The sequence below is a fragment of the Aethalodelphis obliquidens genome, unplaced genomic scaffold (genome assembly GCF_003676395.1).
Source record: "Aethalodelphis obliquidens isolate GAN/ISIS:26980383/991018 unplaced genomic scaffold, ASM367639v1 scaffold8, whole genome shotgun sequence".
Lineage (NCBI taxonomy): Eukaryota > Metazoa > Chordata > Mammalia > Artiodactyla > Delphinidae > Aethalodelphis > Aethalodelphis obliquidens.
In genome coordinates, this window is record NW_020837952.1 from 21,715,196 (window position 1) to 21,738,944 (window position 23,749).

The following is a 23,749-nucleotide window of genomic DNA, read 5'->3' on the forward strand; positions in this document are numbered from 1 at the left end:
GGCTCCCTGAAGAAGAGCTGAGTCTGGAACTGTGGCAGATAACATACGAAATGAGCCTGGAGCATCTTGTAGTGCCAGAAAGTAAGTTCTTAAAATCCAAAATGTTGGGGTTAAGTCAAGGGACCCTGAAAGTTCCCCCAACAGCCAAAGATGGAACAGTGTGCACAACAAAATAAATATCATAGTATTGTATTATAACTTAAAACATAAAATAAATATCCATGAGTCAATATTGATATAAATTATTTAGTTAATCAGTAAATTTGGGAGTAAAGACAAATCTAAAGATAAAGACAAATAATTTATGTAGATATCCCCTCTCAAGGAGGTGGAATATAATTCCCACCCAATAAATGACTTCCAAAGAGTAAACTATGAAAGCTGTTTGTGTGTGTGTGTAGTTTACAGTACAGAAACCTGGCAAACACCACCTTAGATGGGTGATCAACACTAACATAACCAATGGTAAATCATGTTGATAGCTTGTACCCTTTATATGATGTGCTATGGTCTTCTTCCACAAAACCACTAAGCCTTGTCTAACCATAAGGAAATCATCAGACAAATCCCATTTGAGGGAAAGTCTAGAAAATACCTGACCAGTACTCCTCAAAAGTGTCAAGGTTATCAAAAACAAGGAGAGTCTGCAAAACTACCACAGCCCAGAGAAGCCTAAGGAGACATAATGATTAAATGCAAAGTGGTATCCTAGATAAGATCCTGTATTAAAAAAAGGATATTAGGGGAAAACTAATGAAATCTGAAAAAAAGCATAGAGAGTAGTTGATAATAATATATCAGTATTGGTTCATTAGTTCTGACAAATGTAGCATGCTAATGTAAGATGTTAATAATAAGGGAAACTGGGTGTGGGGTATACTCCTTGCACTATCATTGCAACTTTTCTATCAGTCTAAAACTATTCAAAATTAAAACTTTTCTAAAATATTAAGCAAAAATAAATATGCAGCAATAGCAGCGATTGGCCATAGTATAGACAAAATAAATCACATCATGGCTGAACTCGGTGAGAACAGAGAATAGCCCAAAAAGCAAATGCCCCTTCCTTAAGGTCACCTCCCTACCTCCATCCTGGATTTAGGTGGCCTTTGGAGATTAAAGAAAGAGGAATAGGAGAGAATCATATTAGTCCTAAAACTCTCCATTTTAAACTGGAAGAAGCTAATATACTTTGATTGGCAAGATTATTTCTAGTGCTAAAGAAAAATTACTGTTTAATTCACTTATGGGTGATAAAATAATGCTCATTTTGGATTTTGTGGCAGTCATAAATTTGAAAGTATATACCTTCTACTCAGAAATCAAAGGAAAAATTGATGAAGAGTGCAAAAAGGGAAGGTTGAGTGTACTATATAGAGTCAGAACACTGGGGGTTAACCCGCTCTGCTGATTCAGTAAAGATCGCTCCTATTTGTTCGATGGAAGGACTTGGGTTTAGCAATAAATGAACTATGGTGAGACAGCATAAGTGAAATAAGTATATTGTAATGCCTCAGAAAAGCAGAATTAAATATACCTGGTGGGCTTCCCTGGTGGCGCAGTGGTTGAGAGTCCGCCTGCCGATGCAGGAGACACAGGTTCGTGCCCCGGTCTGGGAGGATCCCGCATGCCGCGGAGTGGCTGGGCCCGTGAGCCATGGCCACTGAGCCTGCGCGTCCGGAGCCTGTGCTCCGCAGAAGGGGAGGCCGCAGCAGTGAGAGGCCCGCGTACCGAAAAAAAAAAAAAAAAAAAAAAAAAAATATATATATATATATATATATATATATATATATATATACACACACACACACACCTGGTAGTATAATTTGGGGGTGTTGTGTAGCATCAGGAATCCAAGTCCATGGTAGGGGGAAGCAGCTTGTAATTTTAAATGGAGCAGTCAATGAAGAACTCATGGAAACACACTGGAACAAAAACTTGAATGAGATTTAAAAGTTAATAATATGTATATCTGGGGTAGGTTTTCTTGGTAGAAGGAATAGCCAATGAAAAGATGATAAGTCAAAAGTGAGTGTGGTATGTTTAAAGAACTGCAACCAGAACAGTGTGACTTAAGAGCTAGTAAGAGAAAGAAGTAAGTGATGATTTCAGAGAAGTGATGGGGGTAGATACTGTAGGGTCTTGAAGGACAAAGAATTTTAACTTTATTCCTAGATAGAAAACCACTGGAAAGATTTCTCTAGAGGAGTGACATGATTTAACATTTTAACATACTCATTTATCCTAGAAATGATTTGGCTTGGTTTAAGAAAATATATGTGGAAAACAAAGAAACAGCTAGGAGGGATTATTTTAGAGTACACCTAATATAAGCATGGATATATTTAACCATATGCATCCTGAAATGTATAATATATAATTTCCATGCAAGGAGACACATTTCCAGGAAATAAGGGGAACAATTGCTTCTATGGATATTACATTGCTTTCTCTATCTTTGACCTTGTCTAACTCTGATGATAATTCCCCGTTCATTTAATAAGTATTTGCATATCATAATTGCAAGTAACACCAGTAAAAATTAAGTTCTTCAGAGTGTGTTTAGTTACACCACCACATTTGAGGATTACATTGAAGAAAGTTGGTGAAAAATATAAAGCATATATCAGGGGTTGAGATTGTGCCCACATGAAATCAGTAAAAATAAATTAAAATCCTCTAACAAAAATGCAGATGCGTATTTAGGCAAATAGGGAATATACAACCACCCATTTTGAACTAGAAGTCTAACTTTGGGCTCTAGCTCCTACCTACCTTGTCAAATCTATTCCCAATTGAATTGATGAAATCTTCAGACAAGACAACCCAAGGCAGAGCATCTCTATGGACTGTATCATGTTGAAGTCCCACAGAGAGCTCTCATTTTCTTTCTTGATGGCCAGAGGCTGAGAACTTGCACTACCACACATGTAAGACTGCCTGGTACAGCAATAAGCAGGCCAGTGAAGAATGAGCTATTCCCAATAAGCAGCCATGGGTTTCTCCCTTCTCACATATTTCTGTATGTCAAGAGAATTAAAGAGAGGGAGAAAAAAATATAACCCAAAATTATATGAGCAACAAGCCATTAGCTTTGATTTTGCTTTCTTCCTAACTAGCCCAAGGTAAAATTGCCTACTATGGAGAAAACTGAAGGATCCATTGAAATTCAAATTCGAGACATAGCTATGAGAGAAAAGATCTATTAAGGGACACAATGAAACGATGAAATGTATTCTAATAATAAAAACATTTACACAGTACATTAAAATGTACAAATTTTGTTCTGTATTCTGCATTTAACATTTACCACAACACTATGAATAAGGCATAACTAAATCAAATTTAAAGTTATTGCAACTCTGTGAAGAGATTTATCTCGAATTGTCCCTTACAGGATAATGTTACAGCTATCATTTCCGCCCTGAAATTAAATGTATTTCCATCTCTCTGTGTTAACGTTTCCAGCTATATTTAGAGATAATAAATTTAACAAGTTTAGCTCAATATTTCAAGTTGCCACCATAATAACAAGCCCCAACCTAACACTTTACTAGAGCATCTCCCTGAAATTCCTTCCTTGATAATTTCTCCAAAGAGAATAGCACTTTTTTTCTTTCTTTTTTTTTAATTGAATGAAAGATTCTTTAAATTCTACACTGGCACTTTTCAAGTTGTGTTGTTCCTTGCTTGAACCTTAAGGCTGAACATTGGTAACCTGATATGGGAAGCAATGATAAGGAGATACAGAGCTAGGTGAACCTTCTCTTGAAAGTTTATACATGTTAAGTCTAGGTTTCAAAAGGTGGATATGTATATTTCCTTGTGGATTGATTTTTAACCCACAGAGAAAATAACTTCTTTAAATTGTGAGTCACGACAATTAACGCAATGATGCCTAAGATCAGGATCCCATTTCACAAATTACTTCCATGGAAAACAATTCTCAAAGATAGCAATTTTCAAAACAGAAGTAAAACACTAAAATTGGGAGTAGGAGTTGGTTAATAAAATACTTTAAAAAAATCATAATTGGAACAACTCTCTGTGCAAGGAGGAGAAACAAGAGCCTACAGAGTTGTTAACATTCTCAATAAACAGCCAAGGGACTGCATGGTTTAACATATAATTTATTTGATGAGGTATTTTATTCTTAAAAAAATTTTAGTATCTCAGTTTCTCCATTTCTTATAAAGTTGAATGGTAATCTTTTTGGACTTTAGTCTGCTTTGAAAGAAATACATGCATTTTAATACACCCTTACTCATGATATTACTAATTGGCTTTCCCCATATATATTCAACTTTTTCAGATATACTACTTTCACTGTAACTTTGAAACAAAAGTCAATTTTTCATCTCTCAAGCAATTATATGTACACTATTCAAAATGAAGAAAATAAGGCAAATTGATCGAATTGATGTACTTAAGGTCACAGAGCAATATAAAGGCAATAATCCCAAAGCACCTATACATGCTTCACACATCCTGCATGTCTGATTCCTATGTTAGAGTATAAAAGTAAGAAACGAAAGCTGAAAAATTAATTCCAGATAAAGTTTGAATTATCCATTAATTCATGCATTCATCACTTATATTTTGAGTAAGATATAACAATTACCAAGATGAAGTGTCTGACCTACTGTTACTTAAATTCTAATGAGGGGGATAAAGGATAATACATAAACAAATGAATAGTTGCAGATAGAAACTGGGTATACAAATAAATTAAGCAAGATAAAGTGAGAGTAGAGAAAACAAAGAGGAGGCTATTTTAGGTAAGTTCATTGGAGAAAACCTCTCTAATGAGATAGGTGAGAAGAACCTGAATTTTCAGAGAGAGAGAACCCTGTAAAGATGCGGGAGAATTGTATTTCACACTAACTGAATAACTAGTTTAAATTGTCTGAGATGAGAGCTAACTTGTCAAGGAACAGCAAAAAGGACATTGTGGATGGAGCAGAGTGGATAAAGGTCAAGATGGAGTTGGAAAGGGAGCCAATTGTCATATTATACGGAACACTGGCCTAAGAGTTGAGATTTTGCACTAAATGTCAAGGAAATATATTAGAACTTTAAATGTGTGTGTGTTGTGTGTGTGTATGTATGTGTGTATCACTCTGTCTGTTCTAGGTCAAATGAACTATAGAGAAGAAAGTGTGGAAGTAGAGATACCAGTAGGGGACTATTGCCACAACTGAGGTGGGACATGATGGTGGCATGGTCATGAGGTAGTGGTAATTCAAGGAGTGAAAAATGGTAAGATTTGGGATGCATTTTGCTGTCAAGTGCACAGGATGCTAAAAGATGGATACAGACATAATTAACAGAGAGAACTCAAGATTGAGTCCTAGACTTTTGGATTGGCTATCTGGTTGAACAGTGTAATGAGCTATAACAGGAAAAACAGAGAGAAGCATTTTTATGACAAGGATGGAGGGAAAATCAAAATTTGTGTTTAAGACATGTAAAGATGTTTGAGATACCCAATAGATAACCAAATGAGGATATCATCCAGGCAGGTAGACATGCTACTCTGGAACTCAGTAAAGTGATCAGAACTCAGGATCTAATTTAGGAATTGTTTGAACAAAAGAGAAATCAGATTCTTACTCTAAGTCTTTAAAACACACATATGAGAGTAGAATATGTGCTTAAATATATAAATTGAGATTATTAGAGAGGAAAAATACAAACCCTATTTGGAACTTTCTTGAGTTTAAAAAAAAAAGGTTTGGTTAAATTCCAGAGCAGTGTGTCAGAGTAAATGTGTACGTGTTCATGTGTTTACTGAGTCCGGGGGAGCTGTTTTACCAAAGTATCTCTGGACATATTCTATTCCTTCTGATGGTGATCGATGCAATTCCATTTATAATATATTTATATTATTTTATTATTGTTATTTTATTATTGTGATTCCTTATATTTATTGCAAGTAGCGTTACATTTTACCACAAGTTTTAAAAGGTATTTTACATTTTTCTTTTATAGGCATAAGTTCACTTTTCACTGAGGATCAATAAAAATAATCTAACTCATTTGATGCACATCATATTTTTTAATGAAGTAACGTAAATATAAATCCAACAAACTTCTTTGTATAGGAAAAGCTAGAAGCTTTTCTTCCAAACACCCGCTTTTCTTTCAGTAGACTGAAAAGTTGTTAGAAAGATTGTTGAAGATTAAGGGAAGGAAATTTAATTAAGACCAGATTTTTTGACCTGTGGACTCGATTGGGAATTTCATTCAATCCCAACAAAAGATATTCCTCTCAGTAGGACAGAATCAAACTCCATGGGGAAAAAAAAAAGGTTGTTCCAGCGTCCATATTAAGAAAGCATTGTACACAGATGTTTTCAGCCATTTGAACAAAGCATTTGTCAAAATTTTTCTTAAAAAATTCCCAATTTAACTTTAATGTCATTTGAGGATAGTTTTGTGTACATTCCAATAAATTAAGATATGTGCCATGGGCTTCCCTGGTGGCGCGGTGGTTGCGAGTCCGCCTGCCGATGCAGGGGACATGGGTTCGTGCCCTGGTCCGGGAAGATCCCACATGCCGCGGAGTGGCTGGGCCCGTGAGCCATAGCCGCTGAGCCTGCAGGTCCGGAGCCTGTGCTTCGCAACGGGAGAGGCTGCGGCAGTGAGAGGCCCGCGTACCGCAAAAAAAAAAAAAAAAAAAAAAAATGTGCCATTCTATCATTTAAACCAACAATGATATATATCATTATATCATTTTAAAATATGTATTTTAAAAGTCTCATCTGAAGACTGTTGTTTACTGTGTAACTGTTACCAGACAATCAATCTTTATTTAGAAAGCTGTTTTTATTCACATCACATCTTAAAGGCTGCAGGATAAAAGGCGTAAAAATACCATTGACAGATAAAACAGAGAAAATTGCTCTGAACAAACTTTTCTAGATTAGTGTGGTGCATATAAATTATGAAAACACTAAAACTTGATCAAAAAGGAAAGTCTTTAACTTTCATTTAAATGCATGAACAGATGTGGCAGACCTAATGTCAATGGATAAATGGCCCCAAAATGTGGAATATGAGAACGAGATCTCTGAATGTTTTTAAACTCATGCCAGGCACGGCTGGATTCCTCTAACAATAAATGAGTCAAAGACCTAGAGTTCATGTAGGGTAGTTGTCTGTCAAGGTTTATAGGATTTTGGCCACCAAAGGTTTTAGCTAGTGCTGTGAAAAAAAAAAATGATTATCACTTAAAAATTAACTTGCTGCTTCCTAGTTACCTACGCAAATGAAGACAAGTCAAGCCTCACTTTAAAAATGGGTACGATGTGAATCCATTTTGAATTATGCCTCCAATTTTATTCTTATAAATTTTATTCTTATAGCTAAAGCACTATGAAAATTTGTCTGTAACTCTACTACTTCAATAATTCCTTTAGTTTAACCCGATTGTGTGTGTGTGTGTGTGTGTGTGTGTAAACATGTTGTATCTTCTGGTAAAATTTTAAGGCTTGGTAAATCTGATCAGATGTTGTAATTATACAAGAAGCTTGAATTACGTGGAAACAGTTATCGAGGTGGCATATGTTCCCACAAATATACTAGGATTATTAGGACAGTCTCTAGACAAAGATTGAAAGATTGTATTTTAAAATACAATTTAAAGCCTTAAAATTTTTAAGAGTAGACAACAGTTATATTTTGTCAGACAAATATTAATTGTGTCTTTAAAGTCATTGATTATATAATCTTCAGTGTGGATAACAACTGAAAATCATACATAGCTTTATATTTTACAAAGCACTTTGATTTAAATATCTCATTTCATTTGTTCTGTCATTCTGTGAGGTTTTTCTTATTGCAACCCAAACAAATCCTATCAATTTGATGCCTTATGTATTTACCACAATTTTTCCTTTCCTCCATCTTCAGTGCTATTGTATTAGTTCATGAATCTATGATTTCTCACCGGACTAAAACAGTCTTCATGTTACCCTTCCTGCCCATGGTTTTATAACATTTCATTTCACACTCCATTCCTCCACATTGATTCTAGATAACCTTTCCAATATAAAAATCTCTAAAAACCCTTCAATGACCACAAAATTTTTTCCAGCCTCTCCTCCATCCCATCCTCAGATTGTAGACACGTTTTCTTCCACTCTAGCTATAATGAGTAACACAACAGATAACGAATACAATGTTATCTCATACCTCTATTCTATCATGCTCCTCTCTCCACCTAAAATATCCCTCACTCCACCCGTAACTACTGACAAGCAATATGTATTCCTCTTCTAAGTCCTAAACAAAGGGTCACATTCCCACAAAATTTTCCCTTCTCTGCACACAGAACTGACAGCTTCATTTTGAGTATGCCTACTGAATTCTACGCACATTTTTATGAGTTCTCATAACCCTTAATTATATGAGTTTATGTTTATCACTCGATCTCCACTAAATAGCTCCTTGAAAGAAGAATTGGACCCCTTTATCACTGTACCTTAACTTCCAAACACAAAGGAAAAAAAACCCTCAGTATTTACTGAATATAGGAATAAGTGATTGAAAACCAGTCATTTGAGTTCAAAGATCAGTATTTCTCCTACATCACTATAAAAATACGTTGTGTTTACTGAATACTTAATGCCCAACATTCTTTTAAGTAATTTACATTTTATTTTGCTTTCACAATTCCTTATAAGGAAAGCACTATTTCAATGTCCATTTTACAGATGAACTAACTAAATCTGAGCTGTTACTAGAATCGCCTAGGGTCATACAAATAGTAAGTGGCCCAGGTTAAAACTTCAGCGTCCCTGGATTTAACTGCCATTTTTGCCTTTATAACAAAAATGAATATAGAAAAACTTACTGCTGAAAGAGACTAGAGAGTAGATGTAATGAGTTTACTCTATTGAGACCTTAATGCAAGCAGTTATTGGCATCAAATCAGAAACCAATAAGATCTCTCCCACCTTTCTCCCATTTCTTTTCTTCTTCCATGTTGTTGTTCCTTTAAAAAACCAACATTATACAGTGAGATCTGTATAGAATTATAATGTATTCTGTGTAGGGAAGAGTGGTAAAAAATGAGTAAATCTTTTGTCAGCTTGCAAACTGCCTACTTTAAGCCTGAAACTATTAATTTGACCTGTCTCCCCTGCATCAGCAAGTGTCAATATGTACAGTACCAAAGATTGGCTTGATTATTTCAGGTGCAAGAAGAGAAGTTTAAGTTTCTTTTTCTCTTAGCTCATCTTGATTTAAGGGTATATATATATATACTTTTTCTTGTATTCTACGCCGTACTTTGTTTATATATGTAGGATTTATGGGAGCAAGTATCTAGGGGCTAAGAAAAAAAGCTGCCTTGTTATTTCATTAAAATTCCTGAGGAAAACTTATCAAACCAGAGGTAAACACATGAAAATATATCTAGAGAAACATCTGCTTGAATTAAAAATAAAGTGAAAAGGCAGGCCCACAAAGGAAAACTACAAAACAAAGTAACTCCAGGAACCTGACATCTGATCTAAAGAAGATTGGTGGGCTTCCCTGGTGGCACAGTGGTTGAGAGTCCGCCTGCCAATGCAGGCGACATGGGTTCGTACCCCGGTCCGAAAAGAACCCACATGCCGCGGAGCGGCTGGGCCCGTGAGCCATGGTCGCTGAGCCTGCGCGTCTGAAGCCTGTGCTCCGCAACGGGAGAGGCCACAACAGTGAGAGGCCCGCGTAAAATAAAAGTTGGTAAGAGCATCTATTTTTGACCAGAAGAGAATTTCACTGCACAGACTTATTTCAAGGGCACATGCCACTTGTATGTTTTAAAAGAAAGCTTTTTTATAAAAGCCAATAAATTTATTTATATTGGAATCCTTGAGATTGTGCGTGGGATGCAGACAGGCTCTCAGAGAAAAACGCTTAACATAAATACAGAAATATTACATTAATTTTTTTTTGAAAGGTACACTTCATTTTTTATTATCATTATTTTTTAAAGTAGTTATGTATTCAGTATTTTATTTATTTATTTTTGACTGTGCTGGGTCTTCGTTTCTGTGCGAGGGCTTTCTCTAGTTGCGGCAAGTGGGGGCCACTCTTTTTTTTTTTTTTTTGTGGTACACGGGCCTCTCACTGCTGTGGCCCTTCCCGTTGCGGAGCACAGGCCCAGCGGCCATGGCTCACGGGCCCAGCCGCTCTGCGGCATGTGGGATCTTCCCGGACCTGGGCACGAACCCGTGTCCCCTGCATCGGCAGGCGGACTCTCAACCACTGCGCCAACAGGGAAGCCCTATTACATTAATTTTTAACAACTATGACTTAAAACCACTATATCTAACTTGCCTAACTTCATTCCTTTTTGTTTCTTCTTTCTTTCTTGTCATTAATATTTAGCCCTCAGTATATCAAGAAAATTATCACCATCATTTTTTATCTGGACCCAATGAACTCCTAAAAATAATTTTGTCATTTAATAAATAATTCACTGAGGTAAGAATAAAAAGATAGTCGAAAACAGCTATATTCAAAATTTTTAAATAAATTTAAACATTACAAACTTCTTTGTAATATGTAAATTTTGGCACACGAACATCATAAAAGATGAATAAAGATGAAAACACCTACTTTCAGCAAAATAGGATAGTCTAGGTCCTTACTGTAAAACATTGCCTGATGAAGTATTTCCTATTTAATGACAACTGGATTAAATCACCTACTCCCTTTGTTCTTGGAAATATATTGTTCACGTATATATTCTAAAAAAATTCATCTAGATATTGTCATCTGAAGACTCATTGTCTAATTGTCTAAGACTCCACTTACACGATCCATTTCACATCCATAATCCATTTCACCATTATCATTAGAGTACTGTTATCTGTCTCTTTGAATTTATCTTCCAATTGATCTAATAATTGTGAAGCATCCTCCTCTGTCAATTTTCTTCCCTATGCTATTAAGGGTAGAAAATGAAAATTTCTGAATTCTCAATTGTGTTCAATAAAAGCTAAAAGCAGATTATAGAGGTGGTATCTCCAGGTTCCTCTTATATCCTCCAGAAAGATAATGCAGTAGTCGGGCAACAAAATAATAAAAGTGAAGGATAATAATAATTCTTTCTCTATTATTTTGTCCTTCTAACAGAACCATAGCAGTAAACTTTTTCTTAAAGGACTATATAGTAAATATTTTAGGCTTACAAGCCATATGGTCTCAGTTGCAACTACTCAACTCTGCCTTTGAAGCAAAAGTAGGCACGTACAATACATAAATAATGGTGATGTTCATACAGAGTGAGAAGTAGTAAGATAACAGTAGACAATGATGTTCATACAGACTGAGAACTGGGTAAAGTTAGGGTAAGATAACATAAGAATGATGTTTTAGCAAATATAAAAAAGTGAGGCTAGAAGACAACTAATGATCTCTGACAATAGGGACAAATCAAGTTTCTGGAATTCCTCTGAGAATTGAAAAGCAAAGAGCGGTTTCAGGTAAACGAAGGAAAAAGAGGTAATATGAAATGAGTTTAAGTCCAACAAGAGAAACCAGAGTTACTTTAATAAAAAAGAATCTATAATTAACCTGTGAGAGATTCTGAGATACCCTCATGTTAGTACCTAAATTTGCTCTTAATTCTACATTTACCAGGATTTTTGAGAAGAAAATTAATCTCTCACATGGTGGTCATTGCCAGATGCCTGTCTGTGGACTATAAGAAGTAAAAGCATCCCACCCACCAGTCTAACAGCTTGACTTAAGAAAATGAGACAGTTCTCGATGGGAAAAGATAAAAACAAACCTAATGGACATTAGTCAAATTAGAAAAAAGTATGGTCAATTAATTACAGGAAAACTCTATAACTTGAAAGCAAAGAACTACGGAAAAAGAAGGAAAAAACATAGAAAGAAACAATGTTGCACTGAACAACTTAAAACCAATTTGTTGAAAAACTTCTAAAAATAACACTACTTTCAGGCAGTAAAAACTTTTCTGTGAACATCTGATTCTTAAAACTCTCTCAAAATACATTTCTAAATTAAGTTTATGATCTTTTTGTGGAATACATGGTTTCTTAATCTGAAAAATTCTCCTTTTAAAGTTCTAGCATAAAAAAAATTAAAGAGCACATTGTGTAGAGCATCACTTTATGAGTTTTAGCACCTTGTGGATAAGCAAAGAATGATTAAAAAATATTTTATGCTTTTAGCCGCTGGTGCATGCTAAATTAGCAGTAAGATTTTTTTTTTTTTTTTTTTTTTTTTTTGGCGGTACACGGGCCTCTCACTGTTGTGGCCTCTCCCATTGCGGAGCACAGGCTCCGGATGCGCAGGCTCAGCGGCCATGGCTCACGGTCCCAGCCGCTCCGCGGCACGTTGGATCTTCCCGTCCTGGATCAGGGCACGAACCCATGTCCCCTGCATCGGCAGGCAGACTCTCAACCACTGCGCCACCAGGGAAGCCCAGCAGTAAGATTTTGATGTATTACATATTAACACTGACTCTAAAGTGTTTTTACCAAATACATTATAGGAAGTAGTCACTACTTTTTTGAAATTAAAAAAGTATGTACTGGAGACACCATTGTGTAACAGAAAGAAAATTCGGAGTTAGAAACCTTAACATCTAGTTCTAATTCTTCCACCAACTAGTTGGACAATTCATTTAACATCTCTGGCCTTAATTTTTTTAATCAGACTTGAATATATTATTATAGTTTCCTCCTTTTACTATTAGACTGTTCAAGTGAAGAAAGCCATGATTTTATTTTCAATGATTCCTAAGTTTAGATGTTACTTTCCATTGGTTTACTCTGATGTGTACTAGCAACCAAAAGGCATGTTTTACTAATCAGGACAGGCCCAAGCAACAGTTTACATCATGAAAGAAACTCTTCATCAGCCTTGAGGGTTATATTTCTGAAAAGTATTGTGCTTGGCAAAACTAGAGTTAGCAAGATCAAGATCTCCTAAAGTACATGCGTTAGCAGGGAAGGAATCAATATTACTGTCATTAAATATATCTAAAAATGGATGTAATAGAAGTTCCAGAAGGCATCTATGTCAAAAAAAACCCTGACATGTCAGCATTGCAAACTTACCCGGGTAGATAAACTTTCTTCATCATCAACTTTATTTTCAAGCAACATTGCTACAGCATCCTGATCTGCTAAGATATATTTTTACCATAATCAAGGCTTTAATTAGGGAAATTGCATGTCTTTAAAAATATTTTTTATTCTACTTATATTCTATTGAAATGGAATGTATTTGAACTTGTGTACAATATCCTTTTATTCTCAAAATTCTCTGCTATATAACTCTTCCAGATTAAAGGAAACTGAATAGACACAGTAAGTAAAGGCAATATGTAATCCTGGATTAGATCCAGGGGAAAAAATACTGTAAAGGACATTATTAGGACAATTGGAAATATTTGTATATGAAGTTTATTTTAGACTTAAGATATTAGGTAATTCCTAAACAAGTCAAAATCCTAAATTCGCTCATTGTATTGTGGTGATATAAAAGAATGCCTGTTCTTAAGGCACACACACATTGAATATTTAGGGATAATAGGGAATGATATCTGCAATTTACTGACCAAATAGATTAGGAAAAATAATAGTTCAGAGTAGTTTGTGAAAAGGAAACCTCAGCGAGGAGGGGGCAGCGGTGGGGTGGGGGAGGGGAGATAGAAAGAGAGGGGGAGGGGGAGAGATGGAGAAAGTAAAAGGAGCAAAATGTTAAGTAAACTTGGGTGAAGAGTAGGTATATAGAAGTTATTATTTGTAATAGTCTTGCAACTCTTTTGTAAGCTTGAAATTCTCCTAAATAAGGTTGGTTTTTTTTTTAAGTCTCTGTTAATTGTTGCCATATCACATCAGCATTGCCTAATCAGAAATTATTTTCAAGGACTTCCCTGGTGGCCAGTGGTTAAGAATCCGCCTGACAATGCAGGGGACATGGGTTCATGCCCTGGTCCGGAAGATCCCACATGCCGCACAGTCTAAATAAATAATTTTTTTTTTAAAAGAAATGATTTTCAGTGTTTAAGTTTAAATTTTTCTGGGCCCATCCTTATATTCATATATAAGGTAAACAGATATCCTTCTCTGCACTACCAGGCCAACTCTCTCACATAGGGAGAGGCCAGCAATAATTATTATATTTTTATTTAAGAAATAGATTATAATCTTCAAAGGCAGTGTCATAAACACTAGAAAAATATTTTTAACAACATTTTCCTGTACATGCAAATATGTGGAAATAATTCCAGAGAGCCTTTCCATAGATCAAAGTGATGCTGATCAATTATCTATCAAAAGATCAATTTTTTAAAAAAGACTGTGTTATGCTAAGTCCTAAAATGTTATTTTAGATGAGCATACTACCCTACTTACTAACTGTAGTTAGCTCAGGAGTACAGGGTTTTCTTCTTTAGTAGAGCGTAAGCCAGAGTTGTCATAAATGCCAAAGTTCACTGTCACCTTGATTTCACAATTGAGTAGGGCAGATTAAAATCATAAATTTATTTTTAACATTGCAATTTTAGCATGGCACCCTTATCTAATATCAAATTTTGGCATCTCAGAATCTCATGCAAGTCATGATAATCAGTTTTTAAATGCAAATCCTGAAGAATGTATTTCAGCAGAGGATGGATTTGAAACTTCAAGCTGGTCATGCCTAGAAAAACATGTGAGTGTTTACTGTTGAGCTATGACACACATATATTTCTTTTAGCAAATTACAGACAAAAAGGCATAATACTATATAGCTTATTTCTGACATAAAGCATGGTCCTGTGAATAAAAGAAGACAATATAGTCAAATGTTCTCTCTCTCTCTGATTTACTATTCACTTACCTTAAAAACCTAGGTAACTAAAGAAAAGGAAGTCAAGTTTTAACTAATATTTTATAGATGAAAATGGATTTCATAGGAGTCAGAATCACTAGATAAATTCAAATTTTCAACTAAAAGTGACCACATACAGGTACAGGCAACATCTTCAGATGTTAGGCAAGATAATTACAACACGCACCTGGTATTCAGTAGATGAATAATGCCCTTAACCCAAACATGTGGAGATGCTTCAAGATGCCCTAGATAGTACAGCAGATTAGTTTGGGGTAAGAAAACCCTCAGGATCCAACATTTGAACTTTGTTGGCCAGTACATAAGAAGTGACTTGACCCTTCATTTGGTGAAATCTATTTCCTCAGATTTCTTTTTTTTTTTTTTTTAACATCTTTATTGGGGTATAATTGCTTTACAATGGTGTGTTAGTTTCTGCTTTATAACAAAGTGAATCAGTCATACATAAACATATGTTCCCATATGTCTTCCCTCTTGCGTCTCCCTCCCTCCCACCCTCCCTATCCCACCCCTCCAGGCTGTCACAAAGCACCGAGCCAATATCCCTGTGCCATGCGGCTGCTTCCCACTAGCTATCTACCTTACTACGTTTGTTAGTGTGTATATGCCCATGACTCTCTCTCGCCCTGTCACAGCTCACCCTTCCCCCTCCCCATAACCTCAAGTCCGTTCTCTAGGAGGTCTGCGTCTTTATTTCTGCTTTACCCCTAGGTTCTTCATGACATTTTTTTTCTTAAATTCCATATATATGTGTTAGCATACGGTATTTGTCTTTTTCTTTCTGACTTACTTCACTCTGTATGACAGACTCTAGGTCCATCCACCTCATTACAAATAGCTCAATTTCGTTTCTTTTTATGGCTGAGTAATATTCCATTGTATATATGTGCCACATCTTCTTTATCCATTCATCCGATGATGGGCACTTAGGTTGTTTCCCTCTCCGGGCTATTGTAAATAGAGCTGCAATGAACATTTTGGTACATGACTCTTTTTGAATTTTGGTTTTCTCAGAGTATATGCCCAGTAGTGGGATTGCTGGGTCATATGGTAGTTCTATTTGTAGTTTTTTAAGGAACCTCCATACTGTTCTCCATAGTGGCTGAACCAATTCACATTCCCACCAGCAGTGCAAGAGTGTTCCCTTTTCTCCACACCCTCTCCAGCATTTATTGTTTCTAGATTTTTTGATGATGGCCATTCTGACTGGTGTGAGATGATATCTCATTGTAGTTTTGATTTGCATTTCTCTAATGATTAATGATGTTGAGCATTCTTTCATGTGTTTGTTGGCAGTCTGTATATCTTCTTTGGAGAAATGTCTATTTAGGTCTTCTGCCCATTTTTGGATTGGGTTGTTTGTTTTCTTGTTATTGAGCTGCATGAGCTGCTTGTAAATTTTGGAGATTAATCCTTTGTCGGTTGCTTCATTTGCAAATATTTTCTCCCATTCTGAGGGTTGTCTTTTGGTCTTGTTTATGGTTTCCTTTGCTGTGCAAAAGCTTTTAAGTTTCATTAGGTCCCATTTGTTTATTTTTGTTTTTATTTCCATTACTCTAGGAGGTGGGTCAGAAAGGATCTTGCTGTGATTTATGTCATAGAGTGTTCTGCCTATGTTTTCCTCTAAGAGTTTGATAGTGTCTGGCCTTACATTTAGGTCTTTAATCCATTTTGAGCTTATTTTTGTGTATGGTGTTAGGGAGTGATCTAATCTCATACTTTTACATGTACCTGTCCAGTTTTCCCAGCACCACTTATTGAAGAGGCTGTCCTTTCTCCACTGTACATTACTGCCACCTTTATCAAAGATAAGGTGACCATATGTGCATGGGTTTATCTCTGGGCTTTCTATCCTGTTCCATTGATCTATCTTTCTGTTTTTGTGCCAGTACCTCCTCAGATTTCTTGATTCACAGAAATTTGGTTTTAAAAGGGATATTCAGAAAACATGAGTCCATGTTTTCACAAATGTGAATTCGCCTTTTTGCCAAAGGTCACCTGATAAGTTAGTGGCAGAAAAAGGACAGCAACTCAGGTCTTTGGGCTCCCAGGTCTATTCCTGAATGCACTCTGCTATCTCACTGTTTTATTTTATGTGAAAACAAAAAAAATACATGAAATTTCAGTCTTTAATAAAAACCTCTAAATAATTTAAAAGATGCTCCTCTTTGCAAAAGCTGATTCTCCCACTGCATCTATTACAGTTATTGAATGGGAAGAGAATAATCAAAGACAATTAAATTTCACAATACGATTTTACTTCCCTTAATTTGTACACTAAATGTTTTAAGCATATATGATGTACATATTCTTTGAAGATCACTCTTTTATGAAGAATCAACCCCTGTTACTTGCTTTGTATTGAGAAAAATGATTTAGATAATGGAGAGTTTCTATTTTAAAAAATATTTGCATACCAAAGGCTTAAATACCTTCAACCCTATTAATTGCAGTGGAACGAAGTTCTTTCTAACTTCATTTTGTGACATGTCATTGATTTAACATAAAGAGTTTCAGTACGTTTTAACAAGAAGTAAGGCCATCTTAAGTGATACAAGTAGAAGAGAGGTGACAAGGTGACAATGAGCATAAGTACACATTTTCAGTGTCATGAGAGTGTTCTTTTTCTAAGAGTAAATATAATAAAATACTGACAGGAAATCTAAACCTAGGCATAGTCCTGATTATCTGAATTTCAATTAATATTATGGTCTCTTGTATATATTTTGAAGTAAGCTTTATTGACTACCACTCTGCATTAAATAAATTGCAGATTTGAGTTCTAACTCTCATAATATAAGGAGGATTTAAAGGGTAGAAAAACAATCACTTATTCTTCTTCTGTCAAAATTAAGCATGCAAAGTCTCTCATGATAATTTGGTGAGAACAAATTTTATCGGAGTCAATCACTATGAAGAAAAGTTGCCCACTATCAAGCCCTTTTAATTCCTTGCTACTCAAAGTACGGTCCACGAACCAGCAGCATCAAATATGTTAGAAATGCGAAAACCCAGGTCCTACTCCAGAGCTAATGAATCATAATCTGCATTTTAAAAGGATCTCTGAGTGGTTTATATACACATTAATATTTGAGAATCATTGCTTTAAATTAAATTTGGAGAAGGCATGGGAGAGGAGTGAGTGGAAATGATTGTATTTACATCTGTATCTTCTTACCTAACTAGACATGTAATAGGTAAACAATATTATATACTATTTGTCAGACACTTTGTGAAGACTTTTAAATTCATTGTCAAGTTTAAATCTCACGGCAAACTTTTATGATGGGAATTGTCATTGACATTTTACAATGAGAAAACTGTGATTTTACAGAAGTACATAAGGCAAGTTCACATAGAGAGTACCTGGTAGGAGGGAGGCAGTCTGACTCAAGAACTTATGCACTTGATCATTATATTTTGTGGCTTAGCACATGGCTATATGCAGATTTCAACTTATATCAAAACATGATACCAATTTTTGAATGGAGAATGTATAAATTACACAAAGGCTGCAATGGAAAAAAAGTTATGTCCCAGATAAAAATATTCTTGTTATGCATGGGTCTTAAATAGCTTAGGCTTTCAAATTCCTCCATATCTGCCAGTTTTTGTTTTTTAGGATGATAAAATACACAATCAGAAAATTTGTGTGGGTACAAGTACCAGCTAAGTACTCCTAAACCAATAAGTTAAACTGGTACTTAACCTTCTACTCATAAAAATATAGAGTAAGATATTAAGAATGAACTCTAAAACTAATAGTGTTCGGATGATCATATACATTAGAAAGTTTTTATTTGTATCTGGAAAGATACATGTCTATATTTTCCTTTACTCTGGAAAGGAAATTATAGAATCAGACAGATACAAATATGTATTGTTTTTTAAATTTTGTTTCTTTGGCTAGAGCTATATTTTAATAAAGTATAAAGGTACAAGAGGCTGCTCTATTTCACAGTGGTGGGGGTGGAAACTAACAAGATACAGGAAAATTTTTATATTCAAGTCCATAACTGATATGATTAAAATAGCTGACAGTTACTGAATGCTTACTTACATGTAAGAAGCTGTCACAAGAAGATTTTTTTTAAAATATCATTTAATTTTAACTATTAAATGGGAACTAGCTTTATCCAGATGAGGAAACAGAACTGTTAAATGTTGGATCTAGGATTTAAACCCAGGTAGACTGGCTCTAGATCCCACAATTCATGCAGCACAATTTTAGGAAAAGATTCCTTTACCTCCCAGTGTATTTAATATATTTCAGGTTTCCTCCCTCTTCAATGGAAAATATACATATAATTTTCTCTTTGAATTATTTGAGATGTACAGTATATGATGATCTAGTTATAATCACACTGACTTAATGGTCTTATAAATGAAATAAATGCCTTAGGTTCATGTGATCAATATATATGAATTATGTCTTTAGTGCCTAGTTTTTCTTTCAAAAGAAGACTGAAAGATAAACTCCAGTGTAATTTGTTTCCTTGCACCATCTAGTGGATTTAAATGACAACTGCGGCAGTAGTATAAATGATTGTAAGTCAATTATATGTCAAATTGTCAAACGTATCCGGAGAACTAGTCCTAAAACTGTACTTCAGATCATTACCACAAATGTGCACAGTTGTCATTTGCCTTTTTCAAGAGGGAATCGATTAAGCATGGACAAAGAATTCATTAGCGAGTGTTTAAATCTGCAAAAAAATTAACATAAAACAGCCTCCTTATCATCTTTTTACAATTAAAGGTAATGACAGTCTGATACGTTTTAGTTCTTCCCATTCGTTTTCCTAAAACTACAAGGCTTTCCAGGCAGCTGCGCGTAGGGAGGAACCCGGCGAGTCTGCGCGGGGCCAATGCGCAGGCGTGCTGAGGAGCGGAAGTGGGGAGGCGGGGCTAAACCCGGACCAGCAAGCGGAAGAGGCCGGGGTAGCGGAGAGAGGCTCCGAGACCGTTTGGCGGCGGTGAGTCTGGGGCCAGCCCGAGCTGAAAGTCCCAGATCCGGGGAGACGCCAAAAGAAACGGAGATACCTGGGGTTCCGGAGCAGTCGCTGCTGGTTGTTGCAGCTGCCCTGCCGCTGCCACCCCGACGCCTCCGCCCTCCCTGCTGAAGACGCGGCCCTGACAGGCCTGTAGGCCTAGGCGCGGCCGGCCGAGCCCGACGTGTTGCCGCCCGTGCAGCTGTGAGTAATCCGAGCGCCCTCTCCACGGTCGTGTACAGATTAAAATGGAGGAAATTTCGTTGGCTAACCTGGATACTAACAAGCTAGAGGCCATCGCTCAGGAGATATACGTAGACCTAATAGAGGATTCCTGTTTGGGCTTCTGCTTTGAGGTGCACCGGGCAGTCAAGTGTGGCTACTTCTACCTGGAATTCGCAGAGACTGGTAGCGTGAAGGATTTTGGCATTCAGCCAGTGGAAGATAAAGGAGCGTGTCGCCTGCCGCTTTGCTCCCTTCCTGGAGAATCTGGGAATGGGCCTGATCAGCAGCTGCAACGCTCACCTCCGGAATTCCAGTAGCTGCAACATGAGAGTCTGAGGGTGACCAGGACAATAACATAGACCAGTCCTGTGGTTTTGAGAAGTTAGGTAGCTAAGTAAAAAAAAAAAAAAAAAAAAAAAAAAAAAAAAAATCAGACAAAAGTCCCAGTTCCCATTGAAGAACCTAGCCTTTAAAAACTTGGAGTGGAGAATTTAGGAAATCGGATCCTTGTTTAAGTGTATTACCTTTGGATCAGCTTTGAAATCCTGGACAGGAGGAGCTGTGCTGTGCATCCTGCAAGCCACGCAGTGGTTGATTTCTAAACACACCAGAAAGTGCACAAGAACCCTGTACTGTCCCCAGTGCACAGGTGAGCATCTGTGTGCTCAGCATATAAAGTTCTTTGGTTCCTCAGCCTTTCTGTCTGCCTGATGTCAAGGGCTTTCTGGATAACTGACCGTTTGGACATAACTGATGGTCAGGCCTTAATTGTTGGGCCTCAGTGGGACTGCACCTCTGATCTCAGAGCCTCTGATTTGGGCTTCTCCAAGACAAATGAAAGTTAGTTATGAGATCTGGATATTAATCATTCCAATCTGGGAAAGCCAAGAAAAAGAATTCCCAGCTGAATCTGGTAGGAGAAGCTCTGTGGTCTTCATGCCAACAAGAAGAAAAGCTCAAAGCCACCAGTTTCCCAAAGGTCCAGCATTTAACAGTGACTTCAGCGGAGTTGGGGACATGGGCTAGCGTTTTGCTGAACAAAGCCCTGTTTCTTGCAACCCACCTGGTGGCATAGGCTTAGCAGATGAATAACTTGGTTATCCAGGCAGGCTGAGGATTAAGTTATGATCCCTTGGGGAGGTAGCAGGGCCTTCTGCGACTATGCACGATGTTTCAGACTGCAGGATTCATATCTGGATGTATTATGCTGTGGACAACAGTTCGGTGGGGCGTTTTCCTACTCAGAGTTACTCGTGACCTAGCCAGTCCATGGGTCTGACTTGGTTATTGTGCCAGGTCACTACCTGCCTCCCATTTTCAGGGCAGGAGTGAACTATGGAAGAGCATCATGGCTGTGCAGGAGGCTGTGGTTTGAAAGCTGAGCCCAGAGGGGACCTTTTTCAGCTGCACTCACTAATGTGAATGGGTTAGTGCTAGGAGCCAAGGAGCAGGACTGGGTCAACTCTCATCTGACTGTGCAGCATCCTATTGAACGCCCCTGTTCCTTGGGTTGGGCAGTCACAGAGCTCCGTTGCAGTGAACATCTAGACTGTCACCACCTTCTCTGCCCTCCCGAAGGGCAGCCCTTTCCACTCAGTTCCCTTTGGACCTCTTGACAACAAGAGCTGTCCTTTTGTTGGAAGTCAGGAAATGGCCCCCAGAAACCCTCTGGTTTTAGGGAATGGGATAGGGGAGGATAGGAAGTGTGAGCTGGGTATCAAAACTACCCTCCACTTGACTCCCTGATTGAAGTTTATGAAGTGTATAGGGGTGGGAGCCCCAAGGTGAGCGGTGCTGCTTTATTTGAAATGTTTTCTTACCTCATTCTGTGCCCCAGTAAGGGGCCCAGCCTTCTTTTTCTGGCTTGGCCCCATGTTCCTCCAGTCCCCTGCTCCATGCCTATCTGGTGCAGCTCATCACCCCGGGTGCTGCCTGCCGCTCTACATTCACGCTGACCAGTTTCAATTTCTCTCTCTTGATGCTCCTACTTCTGAAGCCTGCCCAGTTTCCCTTTCCTTGGCTTCTCTTAAGTTTGTTTTGTTTTGTTTTCTTGTTTTTGAGAGAGAGCCAGAGCAGAATCTTTCTTATGGCTCCCTCTGTTGGGATTAGGATGGGAAGAGAAAGTAATTTTTTGTATATGAAAAGCAGTGTCATGCCTAAGCATTTCTTCTGTAGGACTGCCTTGCTGGTATGCCTTCCTGCTGTGTCTTACTTCCTGAGGAGTTACATCTTCCCACCTCCACTTGGATACTGCCCCTTAGGACCTAAGCAGAAAAGCAGTAAAGGCTGAGTGACACAGGGACAGAGTAGGTTCTGATCCATTTTCTCTAACCCTTGCTGTGCATGTATCCTTCCTTATCCCAGAAGGAACTTTTTGGACTGTATGGACTGATTCGGGTTACATACTCTAGAGGGTTAAGGGAAGCATAGTAATAGGGCCTCAAGACTGTTTATTAATTATTGCATTCTCCCTCTAGAGTTGTCCCGCTCAGGGTGAGGGCCTAGCTACAGATTGGTCTTCAATCCAAGAGTTGTAATAACTGTTTAAAAAGTCAAACCTTGGCAAGAACTGAAATAATTTTGGGTTATCTGCCCTTGCCTTTTTTAGAGACATCTCCTTCTGAGGGGATGCAGAAGGAAAGGAGGGTCTAAGTGAGACTCTGGCCTACTTAAAGATAATATCTGGGAAACAGGCTGAAGGTAAGGCCATGGTCCACTCCTCCTTCAGAGAGGGAGCTCAGATTGTGACATTACTGTTTCCTTGGTCTTTTCTCCTGGTTAGAGGAGGGAGAAGTGGAAATAGTTTTGAGTAATGGTTGGTTCATATTACCTCCCTCTTGGTTTGTGTTTTTGTTTTTTTGCTCCCCATTATTAGGGCAGTAGCCCCCGGTCCTGGTTGGGTATGAGGTGGGCTAGGTCCAACAGGTGCCCTGAGGGGACAAACTAACTCTTCTTTTTGGGGGAGAGAATGCTCCCTACCATATAGTTAACAGTGGTTAGGAATTCTCCCTTTCCCTATCTTTCCTCTTAACAGCAGAACTCCTGTCCTAATCTCCTCAATTAAGTGTATTGATCACCCTGTAATTCTATTATGTATCTGAGTGTGTGTGTGTATGGGGGGGAAGGGGTTCTTTACAAATTTCTGTGGTTTGTGGCTTTTTCTTCCATACATTAGTTCACACCACTGCATGCCCAGGGGCCATTGCCTGGCATTATCGCATGCTGGGATCATCGGGGAAGTGTAGTGAAGCTCACCATTGTCCTTTGTTTTGGAGAGTCTTATTTTTGCATAAGTAGTCCATCCTATACAGGTTGCTAACTAACTGTGTATTCCCCTTGCCCCATGGCTGCTGGTGTAAATAAACTGCGTCTCCCCATTGGTAAACAATTACAATAAACAAAATTTTAAAAAATGACTTTACTTGGACTCTATGTTCATCTTTTAAAATTGTACGTTTCTTGGGTATTCACGTAGTGAAATAAATGTTGAACCTTAGTTACTTTCTCCTGAATGAGTTTTATCAGATAGAGGAATTTTGCCCAACTTTGTTTCTCCATCTAATACTGCACATTTAGCTTTCTGCAACATCCAGTGAAAGAAACAAACTGTATACAATCTTCCCTTTACCATAACAAGAAGGTGGTAAAATAAATACAATGCAATC

The 23,749-nt window shown here is 37.4% G+C and overlaps 1 protein-coding gene across 1 annotated transcript; it reads left to right on the plus strand.

Annotated features, from left to right (window-relative positions):
• The first annotated feature begins 19,778 nt into the window (after positions 1 to 19,778).
• Positions 19,779 to 23,505, plus strand: ATXN7L3B (ataxin 7 like 3B). Its single transcript, XM_027107053.1, has one exon. The coding sequence runs from the start codon at positions 20,108 to 20,110 to the stop codon at positions 20,399 to 20,401; it is 294 nt and encodes a 97-aa protein (XP_026962854.1). The 5' UTR covers positions 19,779 to 20,107; the 3' UTR covers positions 20,402 to 23,505.
• The last annotated feature ends 244 nt before the right edge of the window (positions 23,506 to 23,749 follow it).

Excerpts from the sequence above, each read along its gene's own strand:
- ATXN7L3B (XM_027107053.1), top strand. The coding sequence starts at position 20,108 with ATGGAGGAAATTTCGTTGGCTAACCTGGATACTAACAAGCTAGAGGCC.